Genomic DNA, 14,139 nt, shown 5'->3' on the forward strand with positions numbered 1-14,139 from the left:
AACTGCCTCCCAAAACGGTTTGATTTTAGAACAGTCCCACCACACATGTAACATTTTACCATGTTCAGTTTCAGAGCGCCAACACATCTCAGAAACCGATGGAAATTCCTGTGGAGCCTCACCGGGTATTGATACCACCTTGTCAAAATCTTATAGTTTTTCTCTTTTGCGTGTCCACCAGTAGACATTTTGTGTATATATATATATATATATAATGACTTTTTGACTACTTATATTACTTTTTGCATACGTCAGTATGATTAAAAAAAACCTAATTTTTTTGGATTTTATTTTTTTATTTAATGTATAAGTTTAATGGATAGTTTTATAAACTTAGCTGTTATGGACACAACTATACTAATTATGTGGACTTATTTTGTAGACTTATTTTTAAAGAATGTTTTCAGTAGCAAAACATTTTTGTGATAATCACTTTTCTTCATATTTTTGCAAATGTTATATATTACTTATTTTTACGCAATTGAGACTATATATATATATACAGTGCCTACAAGTAGTATTCAACCCCCTGCAGATTTAGCAGGTTTACACATTCGGAATTAACTTGGCATTGTGACATTTGGACTGTAGATCAGCCTGGAAGTGTGAAATGCACTGCAGCAAATAAGAATGTTATTTCTTTTTTTATTTTTTTTTTTTGAATTGTGTAAAGTTTATTCAGAGGGTCATTTATTATTCAACCCCTCAAACCACAAGAATTCTGTTTGGTTCCCCTAAAGTATTAAGAAGTATTTCAGGCACAAAGAACAATGAGCTTCACATGTTTGGATTACTTATCTTTTCTGACTAATTAAGACCCTCCCCAAACTTGTGAACAGCACTCATACTTGGTCAACATGGGAAAGACAAAGGAGCATTCCAAGGCCATCAGAGACAAGATCGTGGAGGGTCACAAGGCTGGCAAGGGGTACAAAACCCTTTCCAAGGAGTTGGGCCTACCTGTCTCCACTGTTGGGAGCACCATCCGGAAGTGGAAGGCTTATGGAACTACTGTTAGCCTTCCACGGCCTGGACAGCCTTTGAAAGTTTCGACCCGTGCCGAGGCAAGGCTTGTCCGAAGAGTCAAGGCTAACCCAAGGACAACAAGGAAGGAGCTCCGGGAAGATCTCATGGCAGTGGGGACATTGGTTTCAGTCAATACCATAAGTAACGTACTCCACCGCAATGGTCTCCGTTCCAGACGAGCCCGTAAGGTACCTTTACTTTCAAAGCGTCATGTCAAGGCTCGTCTACAGTTTGCTCATGATCACTTGGAGGACTCTGAGACAGACTAGTTCAAGGTTCTCCGGTCTGATGAGACCAAGATCGAGATCTTTGGTGCCAACCACACACGTGACGTTTGGAGACTGGATGGCACTGCATACGACCCCAAGAATACCATCCCTACAGTCAAGCATGGTGGTGGCAGCATCATGCTGTGGGGCTGTTTCTCAGCCAAGGGGCCTGGCCATCTGGTCCGCATCCATGGGAAGATGGATAGCACGGCCTACCTGGAGATTTTGGCCAAGAACCTCCGCTTTTCCATCAAGGATCTTAAGATGGGTCGTCATTTCATCTTCCAACAAGACAACGACCCAAAGCACACAGCCAACAAAACCAAGGCCTGGTTCAAGAGGGAAAAAATCAAGGTGTTGCAGTGGCCTAGTCAGTCTCCTGACCTTAACCCAATTGAAAACTTGTGGAAGGAGCTCAAGATTAAAGTCCACATGAGACACCCAAAGAACCTAGATAACTTGGAGAAGATCTGCATGGAGGAGTGGGGCAAGATAACTCCAGAGACCTGTGCCGGCCTGATCAGGTCTTATAAAAGACGATTATTAGCTGTAATTGCAAACAAGTGTTATTCCACAAAATATTAAACCTAGGGGTTGAATAATAATTGACCCACACTTTTATGTTGAAAATTTATTAAAATTTAACTGAGCAACATAACTTGTTGGTTTGTAAGATTTATGCATCTGTTAATAAATCCTGCTCTTGTTTGAAGTTTGCAGGCTCTAACTTATTTGCATCTTATCAAATCTGCTAAATCTGCAGGGGGTTGAATACTACTTGTAGGCACTGTATATATATATATATATATATATATATATATATATATATATATATATATATATATATATATACAGTTAGGTCCAGAAATATGTGGACAGTGACACAATTTTCGCGAGTTGGGCTCTGCATGCCACCACATTGGATTTGAAATGAAATCTCTACAACAGAATTCAAGTGCAGATTGTAACGTTTAATTTGAAGGTTTGAACAAAAATATCTGATAGAAATTGTAGGAATTGTACACATTTCTTTACAAACACTCCACATTTTAGGAGGTCAAAAGTAATTGGACAAATAAACCAAACCCAAACAAAATATTTTTATTTTCAATATTTTGTTGCGAATCCTTTGGAGGCAATCACTGCCTTAAGTCTGGAACCCATGGACATCACCAAACGCTGGGTTTCCTCCTTCTTAATGCTTTGCCAGGCCTTTACAGCCGCAGCCTTCAGGTCTTGCTTGTTTGTGGGTCTTTCCGTCTTAAGTCTGGATTTGAGCAAGTGAAATGCATGCTCAATTGGGTTAAGATCCGGTGATTGACTTGGCCATTGCAGAATGTTCCACTTTTTTGCACTCATGAACTCCTGGGTAGCTTTGGCTGTATGCTTGGGGTCATTGTCCATCTTTACTATGAAGCGCCGTCCGATCAACTTTGCGGCATTTGGCTGAATCTGGGCTGAAAGTATATCCCGGTACACTTCAGAATTCATCCGGCTACTCTTGTCTGCTGTTATGTCATCAATAAACACAAGTGACCCAGTGCCATTGAAAGCCATGCATGCCCATGCCATCACGTTGCCTCCACCATGTTTTACAGAGGATGTGGTGTGCCTTGGATCATGTGCCGTTCCCTTTCTTCTCCAAACTTTTTTCTTCCCATCATTCTGGTACAGGTTGATCTTTGTCTCATCTGTCCATAGAATACTTTTCCAGAACTGAGCTGGCTTCATGAGGTGTTTTTCAGCAAATTTAACTCTGGCCTGTCTATTTTTGGAATTGATGAATGGTTTGCATCTAGATGTGAACCCTTTGTATTTACTTTCATGGAGTCTTCTCTTTACTGTTGACTTAGAGACAGATACACCTACTTCACTGAGAGTGTTCTGGACTTCAGTTGATGTTGTGAACGGGTTCTTCTTCACCAAAGAAAGTATGCGGCGATCATCCACCACTGTTGTCATCCGTGGACGGCCAGGCCTTTTTGAGTTCCCAAGCTCACCAGTCAATTCCTTTTTTCTCAGAATGTACCCGACTGTTGATTTTGCTACTCCAAGCATGTCTGCTATCTCTCTCATGGATTTTTTCTTTTTTTTCAGCCTCAGGATGTTCTGCTTCACCTCAATTGAGAGTTCCTTAGACTGCATGTTGTCTGGTCACAGCAACAGCTTCCAAATGCAAAACCACACACCTGTAATCAACCCTAGACCTTTTAACTACTTCATTGATTACAGGTTAACGAGGGAGACGCCTTCAAAGTTAATTGCAGCCCTTAGAGTCCCTTGTCCAATTACTTTTGATCCCTTGAAAAAGAGGAGGCTATGCATTACAGAGCTATGATTCCTAAACCCTTTCTCCGATTTGGATGTGAAAACTCTCATATTGCAGCTGGGAGTGTGCACTTTCAGCCCATATTATATATTTAATTGTATTTCTGAACATGTTTTTGTAAACAGCTAAAATAACAAAACTTGTGTCACTGTCCAAATATTTCTGGACCTAACTGTATATACACAGTGCCTTGCAAAAGTATTCGGCCCCTTTGAATTTTTCAACCTTTTCCCACAATTTGAGGCTTCAAACATAAAGATAAGAAATGTTAATGTTATAGTGAAGAAACCACAACAAGTGGGACAGAATTGTGAAGTTGAACGAAATTTATTGCTTGTTTTAAACTTTTATAAAAAATAAATAACTGAAAATTGGGGCGTGCAATATTATTCGGCCCCTTTTAGTTAATACTTTGTAGTGCCACCTTTTGCTGCGTTTACAGCTGCAAGTCATTTGGGATATGTGTCTATCAGTTTTGCACATCAAGAGACTGAAATTCTTGCCCATTCTTCCTTTGCAAACAGCTGGAGCTGAGTGAGGTTGGATGGAGAGCGTTTGTGAACAGCAGTTTTCAGCTCTTTCCACAGATTCTCGATTGGATTCAGGTCTGGACTGTGACTTGGCCATTCTAACACCTGGATACGGTTATTTGTGAACCATTCCATTGTAGATTTTGCTTTATGTTTTGGATCATTGTCTTGTTGAAAGACAAATCTCCTTCCCAGTCTCAGGTCTTTTGCAGACTCCAACAGGTCTTCTTCAAAAATGGTCCTCTATTTGGCTCCATCCATCTTCCCATCAATTTTAACCATCTTCCCTGTCCCTGCTGAAGATAAGCAGGCCCAAACCATGATGCTGCCACCACCATGTTTGACAGTGGGGATGGTGTGTTCAGGTTGATGAGCTGTGTTGCTTTTACTCCAAACATATCGTTTGGCATTGTGCCCAAAAAGTTCGATTTTGATTTCATCTGACCAGAGCACCTTCTTCCACATGTTTGGTGTGTCTCCCAGGTGGCTTGTGGCAAACTGTAAAAGACACTTTTTCTGGATATCTTTAAGGCTGGTTTCACACTTGCGTTCAGCGCAATCCGCCGCTATGGAGAATAGCGCAGTCCGTTAATGCACTGCGCTATTCTCCATAGACTTGTATGGACGACGCACTGAACGCAAGTGTCTGCGTTGCATCTGCTGCATGACGCAGCGTCGTTATTTTGACGCTGCGTCGGGCGGAAGGAACACTGCATGTAGCGTTTTTTGTGTCGTTAAAATAGCGCACCTTGACGGATTCCGTTAGTATCCGCCAAGGTGTGCAATGATTGTCTATGGCATACGGATTCCGCCTAAATGGCGGAATCTGCTGACGGTTCCCATCACGTTCTACTGAGTATGCTCAGCATGTCCAACAGAACGATCTAAATCATTTAAAATCACTCCTGGTCTCTCTCCCCCTCTCTCATACTCACCGATCACTGGCGCGGTGCTGCACGACTGTCACAAAGCTCCGGCGGCTTTTCCTCTTTTGAAAATGCCGGCCGCTCATTAATCCATCTCATATTCACTGCTTTCCCTGCCCACCGGCGCCCATGATTGGTTGCAGTCAGACCCGCCCTCATGCTGAGTGACAGCTGTCTCACTGCAACCAATCACAGCCGCCGGTGGGCGGGTCAATATTGTGCAGTAAAATAAATAATGAAATAAAACCGGCGTGCGGTCCCCCCCCAATTTTGATACCAGCCAAGATAAAGCCACATGGCTGAAGGCTGGTATTCTCAGGAAAGGGAGCCCCACACTATGGGAAGCCCCCCAGCCTAACAATATCAGCCAGGAGCTGCCAGGAATTGCCGCCTCCATTAGATGTGACAGTCACGGGACTCTACCCGGCTCATCCCGAATTGCCCTGATGCGGTGGCAATCGGGGTAATAAAAAGTTCAATGGCAGCTTATAGCTGCCACTAAGTCCTAGGTTAATCATGGCAGGCGTCTCCCCGAGATACCTTCCGTGATTAACCTGTAAGTGAAAATAAATAAACACAAACACCCTAAAAAATCCTTTATTTGGAATAAAAGACAAAAAACACCATCTTTCATCACTTTATTAATCCCCAAATAACCCTCCAGGTCCGGCGTAATCCACACGAGGTCCTGCGACGCTTTCAGCTCTGCTACATGAAGCTGACAGAAGCGGCAGTAAAACACGACCGCTCTCTATCAGCTCCACGCAGCAACTGAAGTGAGCCACGCGATCAGCTGTGCCCTCATTCAGGTGACCCGCGGACACAGCTCTCGGGTGGAGGACTACAGCTGTGGCCGCGGGTCACCTGAGTGACGGTACAGCTGATCGCGCGGCTCACTGCAGTCACTCAGGGGATTTGCGGTCATCTCTCTCCCTCCTCCCGACCGCAAATCTCCTTTCTCGGCGAAACATTAAAAAAAAAACCCACAAAACGTTCTTTTCAAGGAAGCCGTTACTTTTATTAGCACACTATTTGCAACACATCCGTCACATGCGTCCCACAACGCACTGTGACGGATGCCTCACAACGCAAATGTGAAACCGGCCTAAGAAATGGCTTTCTTCTTGAAACTCTTTCATAAAGGCCAGATTTGTGCAGTGTACGACTGATTGTTGTCCTATGGACAGACTCTCTCACCACAGCTGTAGATCTCTGCAGATCATCCAGAGTGATCATGGGCCTCTTGCCTGCATCTCTGATCAGTCTTCTCCTTGTTTGAGATGAAAGTTTTGAGGGATGGCCGGGTCTTGGTAGATTTGCAGTGGTATGATACTCCTTCCATTTCAATATGATCGCTTGCACAGTGCTGCTTGAGATGTTTAAAGTTGTGGAAATCTTTTTGTAACCAAATCCAGCTTTAGGCTACGACCGCACTTTGCATTTCCATCTGCGTTTCCATTGCTTTATCCGGAGGGATATCTGGCTGGTTTCTGTGTTGAGACTCCTAACAGAGGCTCCACGGACCTTTTTGATTTGTATATTTCCCAGGGGGCAATGTACCTAGGATTTCACTGTCTTGAGCGCCCTCGCTGGCTGCCGGCAGTGTTTTCTCTGGCTGGTCTCCCCGAGATCAGTGATTGTTTTGTTTTGTTGGTCTACTAGGCATTGCTCCCACCCAGCCAGAATCCTACTCCACACTGATGAGGGGCAATACTCCGAAACAGCTGTCTGTGGATGGATTCCTGGCCTTAGTATTTCCCTTGTCATATCTTTAAACTTGTCAAAAAGTTGGATATTGACTAAAAGGGCCACTTAATATGGTGGTTATGGTGGTCTCCTAAAAAGAGTCACCCCTTGGCTGGGCCATTTCGCGTTGGGATATCTGGCTGGTTTCTGTGTTGAGACTCCTAACAGAGGCTCCATGGACCCTTTTGATTTGCGGAGATGGCTCAAGGCAGCCGCCTGCCCTCCTCGGCAGTTCCGTGCCCCGTGACACGATCCCCTGCGGCTGGGGTTCCAGCTCCTACCAGGCCCAGACCAACGTCTGCCACCTAGTACTGAGGAGCCCAGCTCCCAACCTGTGACCTCTCCTCTCAAGAGTCACTCCACAACTGACTGTCTCCTACATTCCTGACCCTCCCAAACCAACCCCCCAAGTGAGCAGCCCTATTCCCTGCAGACTACCCATTGGTGTGTCTGGTGGGTGTGGTGCAGAGTGTTTCTAGGATTTTTGATTGGCTTGGCTCTTAGCAACACTAAAAGGTTAGGGACCCGTAACCCAGGTGGTGGATACCGTGCATAAGGGCAGACTGCACAATGCCCTGTGATGAGCTGATAGGCCAGGGCATCACACCTGTGTACCCCCAAATTCCAGGGTTGAATTTTAGTCCCTGTCCGGCTCTGGCAGGAGCGCTCTGAAGTGTCAGCAATGAGTCTGGATCTAAATCCAATTGAAAACCTGTGGAGAGATCATAAAATTGCTGTTGGGAGAAGGCGCCTTCAAATATAAGGCTATGTGCCCACGGGAGCTCGTACCTGCGGATATATCCGCAGGTACGTCCGCAGGTTTACCGCAGCTGCCCGCCGGCATCCGCAGCTATTTTTAGCTGCGGTAGTACAGCGGAATAGCTGCAGTAAACCTGCGGACTTTCATGCGATTTTCCTGCGGACGTCCCGGCCTCTATCTCCATAGTGGAGGGCCGGGATTTCCACAGGTAATTCCGCAGGAAGAATTGACATGCAGTTATGTGCAGCTGCGGGACATCCGCAGCGTGGACACAGACACTCCCCATGTCCAATAGGATAACATGGGGAGTGTCTGTACTTGCTGAAAACTACGGATTTATCTGGAAAATCCAGATAAATCCGCAGGTTTTCCGCGGCAAAATCCGCAGAAGCAAGCTCCCATGGGCACATAGCCTTAGAGACCAGTTTGCAAAAGAAGAGTCAAAAATTCCAGTTGAGAGGTGTAACAAGCTTGTTCATAGAGTTAGGAAGTGATTGCAGTTATTTATACCAAACGGTGTGAAACAAAATATTCAGTTGAGGGTGCCAACAATTTTGTCTGGCCCATTTTGGCGATATTGTGTGAAATTATATCCAATTTGCCTTCTCTTCTTAGTTTTTTGTGTTGTTCCAATACACACAAAGGGAATAAACATACGTATACCAAAACATGTGCAATTGTCATAATTTTCTTGGAGAAACACTTCTTTTTTTTTTAAACTTTTTTTATTGAAAAATTCCACAGGATAAAGGTTACAGAGAACGAATTCAAATTATTAAAAACTGTCAGTCGTCATTTCAGAGACAAATGTTACGTTACATTCTCAATAATAAAATTTGTAATGTAATCAGATATATTCCTTTAAGAAGCACTGCACTCTGCAATAGTAACTACAGTCATGGCCAAAAGTTTTGAGAATGACACCAAAATTATATTTTCACATGATCTGTTGCCCTCTGGTTTTTAATTGTGTTTGTCTGATGTTTACATCACATACAGAAATATAATTGCAATCATATTATGAGTACCAAAAGGTTATATTGACAGTTAGAATGAGTTAATGCAGCAAGTCAATATTTGCAGTGTTGACCCTTCTTCAGGACCTCTGCAATTCTCCCTGGCATGCTCTCAATCAACTTCTGGACCAAATCCTGACTGATAGCTGTCCATTCTTACACAAGCAATGCTTGCATGTTCCCCGAATTTGTTGGTTTTTGTTTGTCCACCCGTCTCTTGATGATTGCCCACAAGTTCTCAATGGGATTAAGATTTAGGGAGTTTCCAGGCCATGGACCCAAAATCTCTATGTTTTGTTCCATGAGCCATTTAGTGATCACCTTTGCTTTATGGCAAGGTGCTCCATCATGCTGGAAAAGGCATTGTTGGGCGCCAAACTGCTCTTGGACAGTTGGGAAAAGTTGCTCTTGGAGGACATTCTGGTACCATTCTTTATTCATGGCTGTGTTTTTAGGCAAGACTGTGAGTGAGCTGATTCCCTTGGCTGAGAAGCAACCCCACACATGAATCGTTTCAAGATGCTTAACAGTTGGCATGAGACAAGACTGGTGGTAGTACTCACCTCTTCTTCTCCTAATAAGCAGTCCTCAGCAATCCACTCCCTGTACTTTTTGCAGAATATCAGTCGGTCCCTGATGTTTTTTCTAGAGAGAAGTGGCTTCTTTGCTGCCCTCCTTGAAACCAGGCCTTGCTCAAGCAGTCTCCGCCTCACAGTGCGTGCAGAAGCACTCACACCAGCCTTCTGCCATTGCTGATCTAGCTCGGCACTGCTGGTAGTCCGATCCCGCAGCTGAAACCGTTTTAAGATACGGTCCTGGCGTTTGATGGTCCTTCTTGGGCGCCCTGGAGCCTTTTTGGCAACAATGGAAGCTCTCTCCTTGAAGTTCTTGATGATGCGATAGATTGTTGACTGAGGTGCAATCTTTGTAGCTGCGATACTCTTCCATGTTAGGCCATTTTTGTGCAGAGGAATGATGGCTGCACATGTTTCTTTAGAGATAACCATGGTTAACTGAAGAGAAACAATGATACCAAGCACTAGCCTCCTTTTAAAGTGTCCAGTGGTGTCATTCTTACTTAATCATGACTGATTGATCGCCAGCCCTGTCCTCATCAACACCCACACCTGTGTTAATGGAACAATCACTAAAACAATGTTAGCTGCTCCTTTTAAGGCAGGAATGCAATGATGTTGAAATGTGTTTTGGGGGTTAAAGTTCATTTTCTTAGCCAATATTGACTTTGCAAGTAATTGCTGTTAAGCTGATCACTCTTTATGACATTCTGGAGTATATGAAAATTGCCATTAGAAAAACTTAAGCAGTAGACTTTGTAAAAATTAATATTTGTAGCATTCTCAAAACTTTTGGCCATGACTGTAGTCCCGCAGTGAAGATTGAAACACACATTAGGGTAATGCCATAATTAAATACACTCTTTGGTCCATTAATATCAGGATTCCTATTCTATAAATGTAACATCCTGGAGCACTCAGGGTATAGAGCGCGCAGTTGAAGAATCCATTCCATTGCATAAATGCGTTAACGGAGAATCCCACCATTTCTCCTAAATTCCGTGGAATTTCTGGGGGCAAGCTCTGTTTCTATATACTTTATTCTAATATGGTATTTATATCATTCATTTGTTTCTTCTATTGACTAACCATGGGCCTTTTCCTTCCCATCCATCTTTATGTTATCGCTTTCCTGGCAATAAATGTAACTTTCCTGATAAATATTCTATCGTAGTGTGACCACATCCCTGCCTCCACAATTCACAGAATACAAATCTCCGGGGTACAGTCAATTGGTATTCCAATTATTCGTGTAGAAATACCATATTTTTCGGATTATAAGACGCACTTTTCCTCCCCAAAATTTGGGAGGAAAATGGTGGGTGTGTCTTATAATTCAAATGTAGCTTACCGGAGTATGGTGGAGAAGGGTCACAAGAGGTAGGGGAAATGCGGCGGGCTGTGCGCTGTTCTGTGGGCGGTGCTGATGTTGGGGGTGGTACTCGCTGCAGGGGGTGAGTCAGGGGCCATCCTGAAAATGTTGGCATTGTGGGCTTCAAGTAATGACACGCAGAATCAGCGTGTGCGCAGATTGAGCTCTCGGCTCAAGATCTGATCTGCGCACGCGCCGCCTTCGGTCCATTGCTCGCCCAGGAGTGAACTTAAGGAAAATGGTGCCCGAAAATGGTGTGTGTGCAGATGAGGTCTCAAGTCGTCTTTGAGCCAGCAGCTCAATCTGTGCATGCGCCGACTCCGTTTTAAAGCCCGCATTGCGAATAGTTTCTGGATGCTCCTGCCTCACAGTGCCCACAGCAAGCATCTGGGACACCCGCCCCACCACCTGCAGCATCGCCTCTGCCTCCTGTGACCTCGCTCCACCACAGTTGTCGCTCCTATCCCCCCGGTAAGACACCACCGGATTATAAGGACCCCATATTTATTTATTTTTCTCTTAATCTATCGCCTCTTATAATCTGGTGCATCTTCTAAAATTAAAAATAAAGCACTTCATTTTCTTGAACAATCTCAAGGGTGCTAACACTTTTGGTCATAACTGTATTTTGATGTACCACGGTATAAATAAGAAATAGTGAGCTCCTTACTAACTTCTATACACACCCAAATAACCCCAGTGCCAGCAGCTTCACTTCCATGGTTTTTCCGACACCAGTCGGGGTCCTCCCTCCCCATGTGTCAGCATACAATCAAAGCAGACACTTTTTCTGTTATGGCTGATGCAGAGACAACCAGACCCCTTCATCATGTGCCTAGACCTCATGTGCATCAGACAGGGAGGGGGAAGTACAGCTGCCCACACTATAGCACAAAGTCTGAGATTAGGATATTTATCCATATAGTGTACCTAATTTTCAAAGCTGGCACCCAAGTATTGGGATATCTATAGATTTTAGATTTTACAACATCCCATTCAAGACCAATAGGCATTAATTTGGAGTTGGTCCCTTTGCACCTTCCACTCTGCTGGGCACACTTACTAATAGATTTTAGAGAGGTCTGTGAGAATTTGTACCCTTTCATCCATAAGATTATTTGTGAGATCAGACACTGATGTTGGAGGAGAGATCTTGGCTCTCAATTTTCCGTATAGATCATCCCAAAGGTGTTCAATGGAGCTAAGTTCAAGGATTTGCATGGCCGGTCATCTTCTTCCACTACAAACTCACCCAACCATGTGTTTATGGATCTTGCTTTGAGCACTGGGTATAGGCAAGGGCCTTCTCCAAATGACCGTGATCAAACTGATTTGAATTTTTTTCTTTGTTCCAACAACGCAAAGACTGAAAACTATTTAAGGTAAAGAACAGAAAACACAACATTTTATAAGTAAAGTTTACATCATTTAATGCTGGAAAAAGACAACTGCTGTTACATAATATATTGTGACCATCACTACTTCAGACCACAATGTGGCGACATTTCCCTCGTCTTCTTTCTTCTTGACACCATATAAAGGAACATTGAGATCAGGCAAAGAAAGTTCAATAACTCAACCGAATCCAGTTTATATATTTATATATTTATATGTATATAAGGCACAAACTTTGGTGTAGTAGAAATCCTGCGACTACGTGCTGAAGTCTTGGCAGCATGTTATGAGTTCTGATGGACTTAACTCTCACTTTCATCATCTAAAGAAGCTCCAGAAATCCTCCAGCAACAATGCAAAAAAAGTCCAGATCCTGAAGGCTTCAGAACTTATTCTTCTACTTCAGCTGTATCTAAAAACAAAAACCGAGGGTGTGTCATTCTTAATGATACTGCTGTGCATAACTTTAAAAAAAAGTCTTTAATCGTATTCTTCAATAACTAGTAGCAGACTGGCATTGTGAAATTGCAAGACTATCAGAAATGTTAAATATGTATGGCCGGGGTCAGACAGTCATGTCTCATGGTCCACATACAGCTGCAATGGTCAGATTGACAGCCAGCCACTTTATCTGGACTTACAGCCTTATTCAGTTGTGCTCAAAAGTTTACATATCCCACAACATTTATTTGCTTTCTTGGCCTTTTTTCAGAGAATATCAATGATAACACAAAATCTTTTTTTCCACTCTTGGTTAGTGGTTGGGTGAAGCCATTTATTGTCAAACTACTGTGTTTTGTCTTTTTAAATCGTAATGACAACCAAAAACATCCAAATGACCCTGATCAAAAGTTCACACACCCTGATAATTTGGGCTTGATGATAACATGCACAGAAGTTGACACAAATGGGTTTGAATGGCTAATAAAGGTAACCTCCTCACCAGTGACCTGTTTGCTTCTAATCAGTTTGTGTGCATAAAAGCTGAGTGAGTTTCTGGAATCCAGACAGACTCTTGCATCTTTCATCTAGCCACTGACATTTCTGGATTGTGTGTCATGGGGAAAGCAAAAGAATTGTCACCGGATCTAAGGGAAAAGATAGTTGAACTGTATAAAACAGGAAAGGGATACAAAAAGATATCCAAGGAATTGATAATGGCAGTCAGCAGTTTTCAAACTGTGATTAACAAATGGGAAAATCAGGGGCTCTGTAAAACCCAAACCACGATCAGGTAGAACAACAAAAATTTCGACCACAACTGCCAGGAAAATTGTTCGGAATGCATGAAAAGCTAGCTGTGTGGCTGTTTCAAGATGCACGATAAGGAGGCACTTGAAGAAAAATAGGCTGGATGGTCGAGTCGCCAGAAGAAAGCCATTACTGCGCAAATGCCACAAAGTATCTTGCCTATAATATGCCAAACAGCACAGAGACAAGCCTCCAAATTTCTGAAGTAAGGTAATTTGGAGTGATGAGACCAAAATCAAACTTTTTGAGCACAACCATAAACGTTACATTTGGAGAGGTGTCAACCAGGCCTATGATGAAAGGAACACCATTCCTACTGTAAAAAACGGAGGTGGATTGCTGATGATGTAGGGATGTGTGAGCTACAAAGGCACAGGAAACTTGGTCAAAGATGAAGGAAAGATGAATGCAGCATGTTATCAGCAAATACTGAAGACAAATTTGCACTCATCAGCCCGGAAGATGCACATGGGACATACATGGACGTTCCAACATGAGAACAATCCAAAACACAAGGCCACTTCGACCTGTCATTGGCTACATCAGAACAAAGTGAAGGTTCTGGAGTGGCCATCTCAGTCTCCTGACCTCAATATCATTGAGCCACTCTGGGGCTCAATGATAACTCAACTCAAGCTCGCAGTTCATGCAAGAAAGCCCAGGAATTTACAGGAACTGGAGGCTTTTTGCTAAGAAGAATGGGCAGCTTTACCATCTTAAAAAATAAAGCGCCTCATCCACAACTACCTCAAAAGACATCAAGCTGTCATTGATGTTAGAGGGAGCAATACATGGTATTAAGAACTGGGGTATGTGAACTTTTGATCAGGGTCATTTGGATATTTTTGGTTGTCATTATGATTTAAAAAAAGAAAAGACAGTAGGTTTTACAATAATATAATAATATTAACAACACATGCAGATGCTCTGATGGAGACGGGGTT

At 43.2% G+C, this 14,139-nt stretch overlaps 1 protein-coding gene across 2 annotated transcripts in view; it reads right to left on the bottom strand.

Annotated features, from left to right (window-relative positions):
- Positions 1-8,331: 8,331 nt before the first annotated feature.
- Positions 8,332-14,139, bottom strand: part of ERICH5 (glutamate rich 5) — a 93,962-nt gene continuing 88,154 nt past the window's right edge. For both annotated transcript variants that reach the window (XM_075316254.1, XM_075316253.1), the window contains exon 4: positions 8,332-12,356. In XM_075316254.1, the coding sequence (XP_075172369.1) occupies positions 12,334-12,356 (23 nt within the window). In that variant the 3' untranslated portion in view covers positions 8,332-12,333. The remainder of the gene's footprint in view (positions 12,357-14,139) is intronic.

The sequence above is a fragment of the Anomaloglossus baeobatrachus genome, chromosome 6 (genome assembly GCF_048569485.1).
Source record: "Anomaloglossus baeobatrachus isolate aAnoBae1 chromosome 6, aAnoBae1.hap1, whole genome shotgun sequence".
In the NCBI taxonomy this organism is placed as follows: domain Eukaryota; kingdom Metazoa; phylum Chordata; class Amphibia; order Anura; family Aromobatidae; genus Anomaloglossus; species Anomaloglossus baeobatrachus.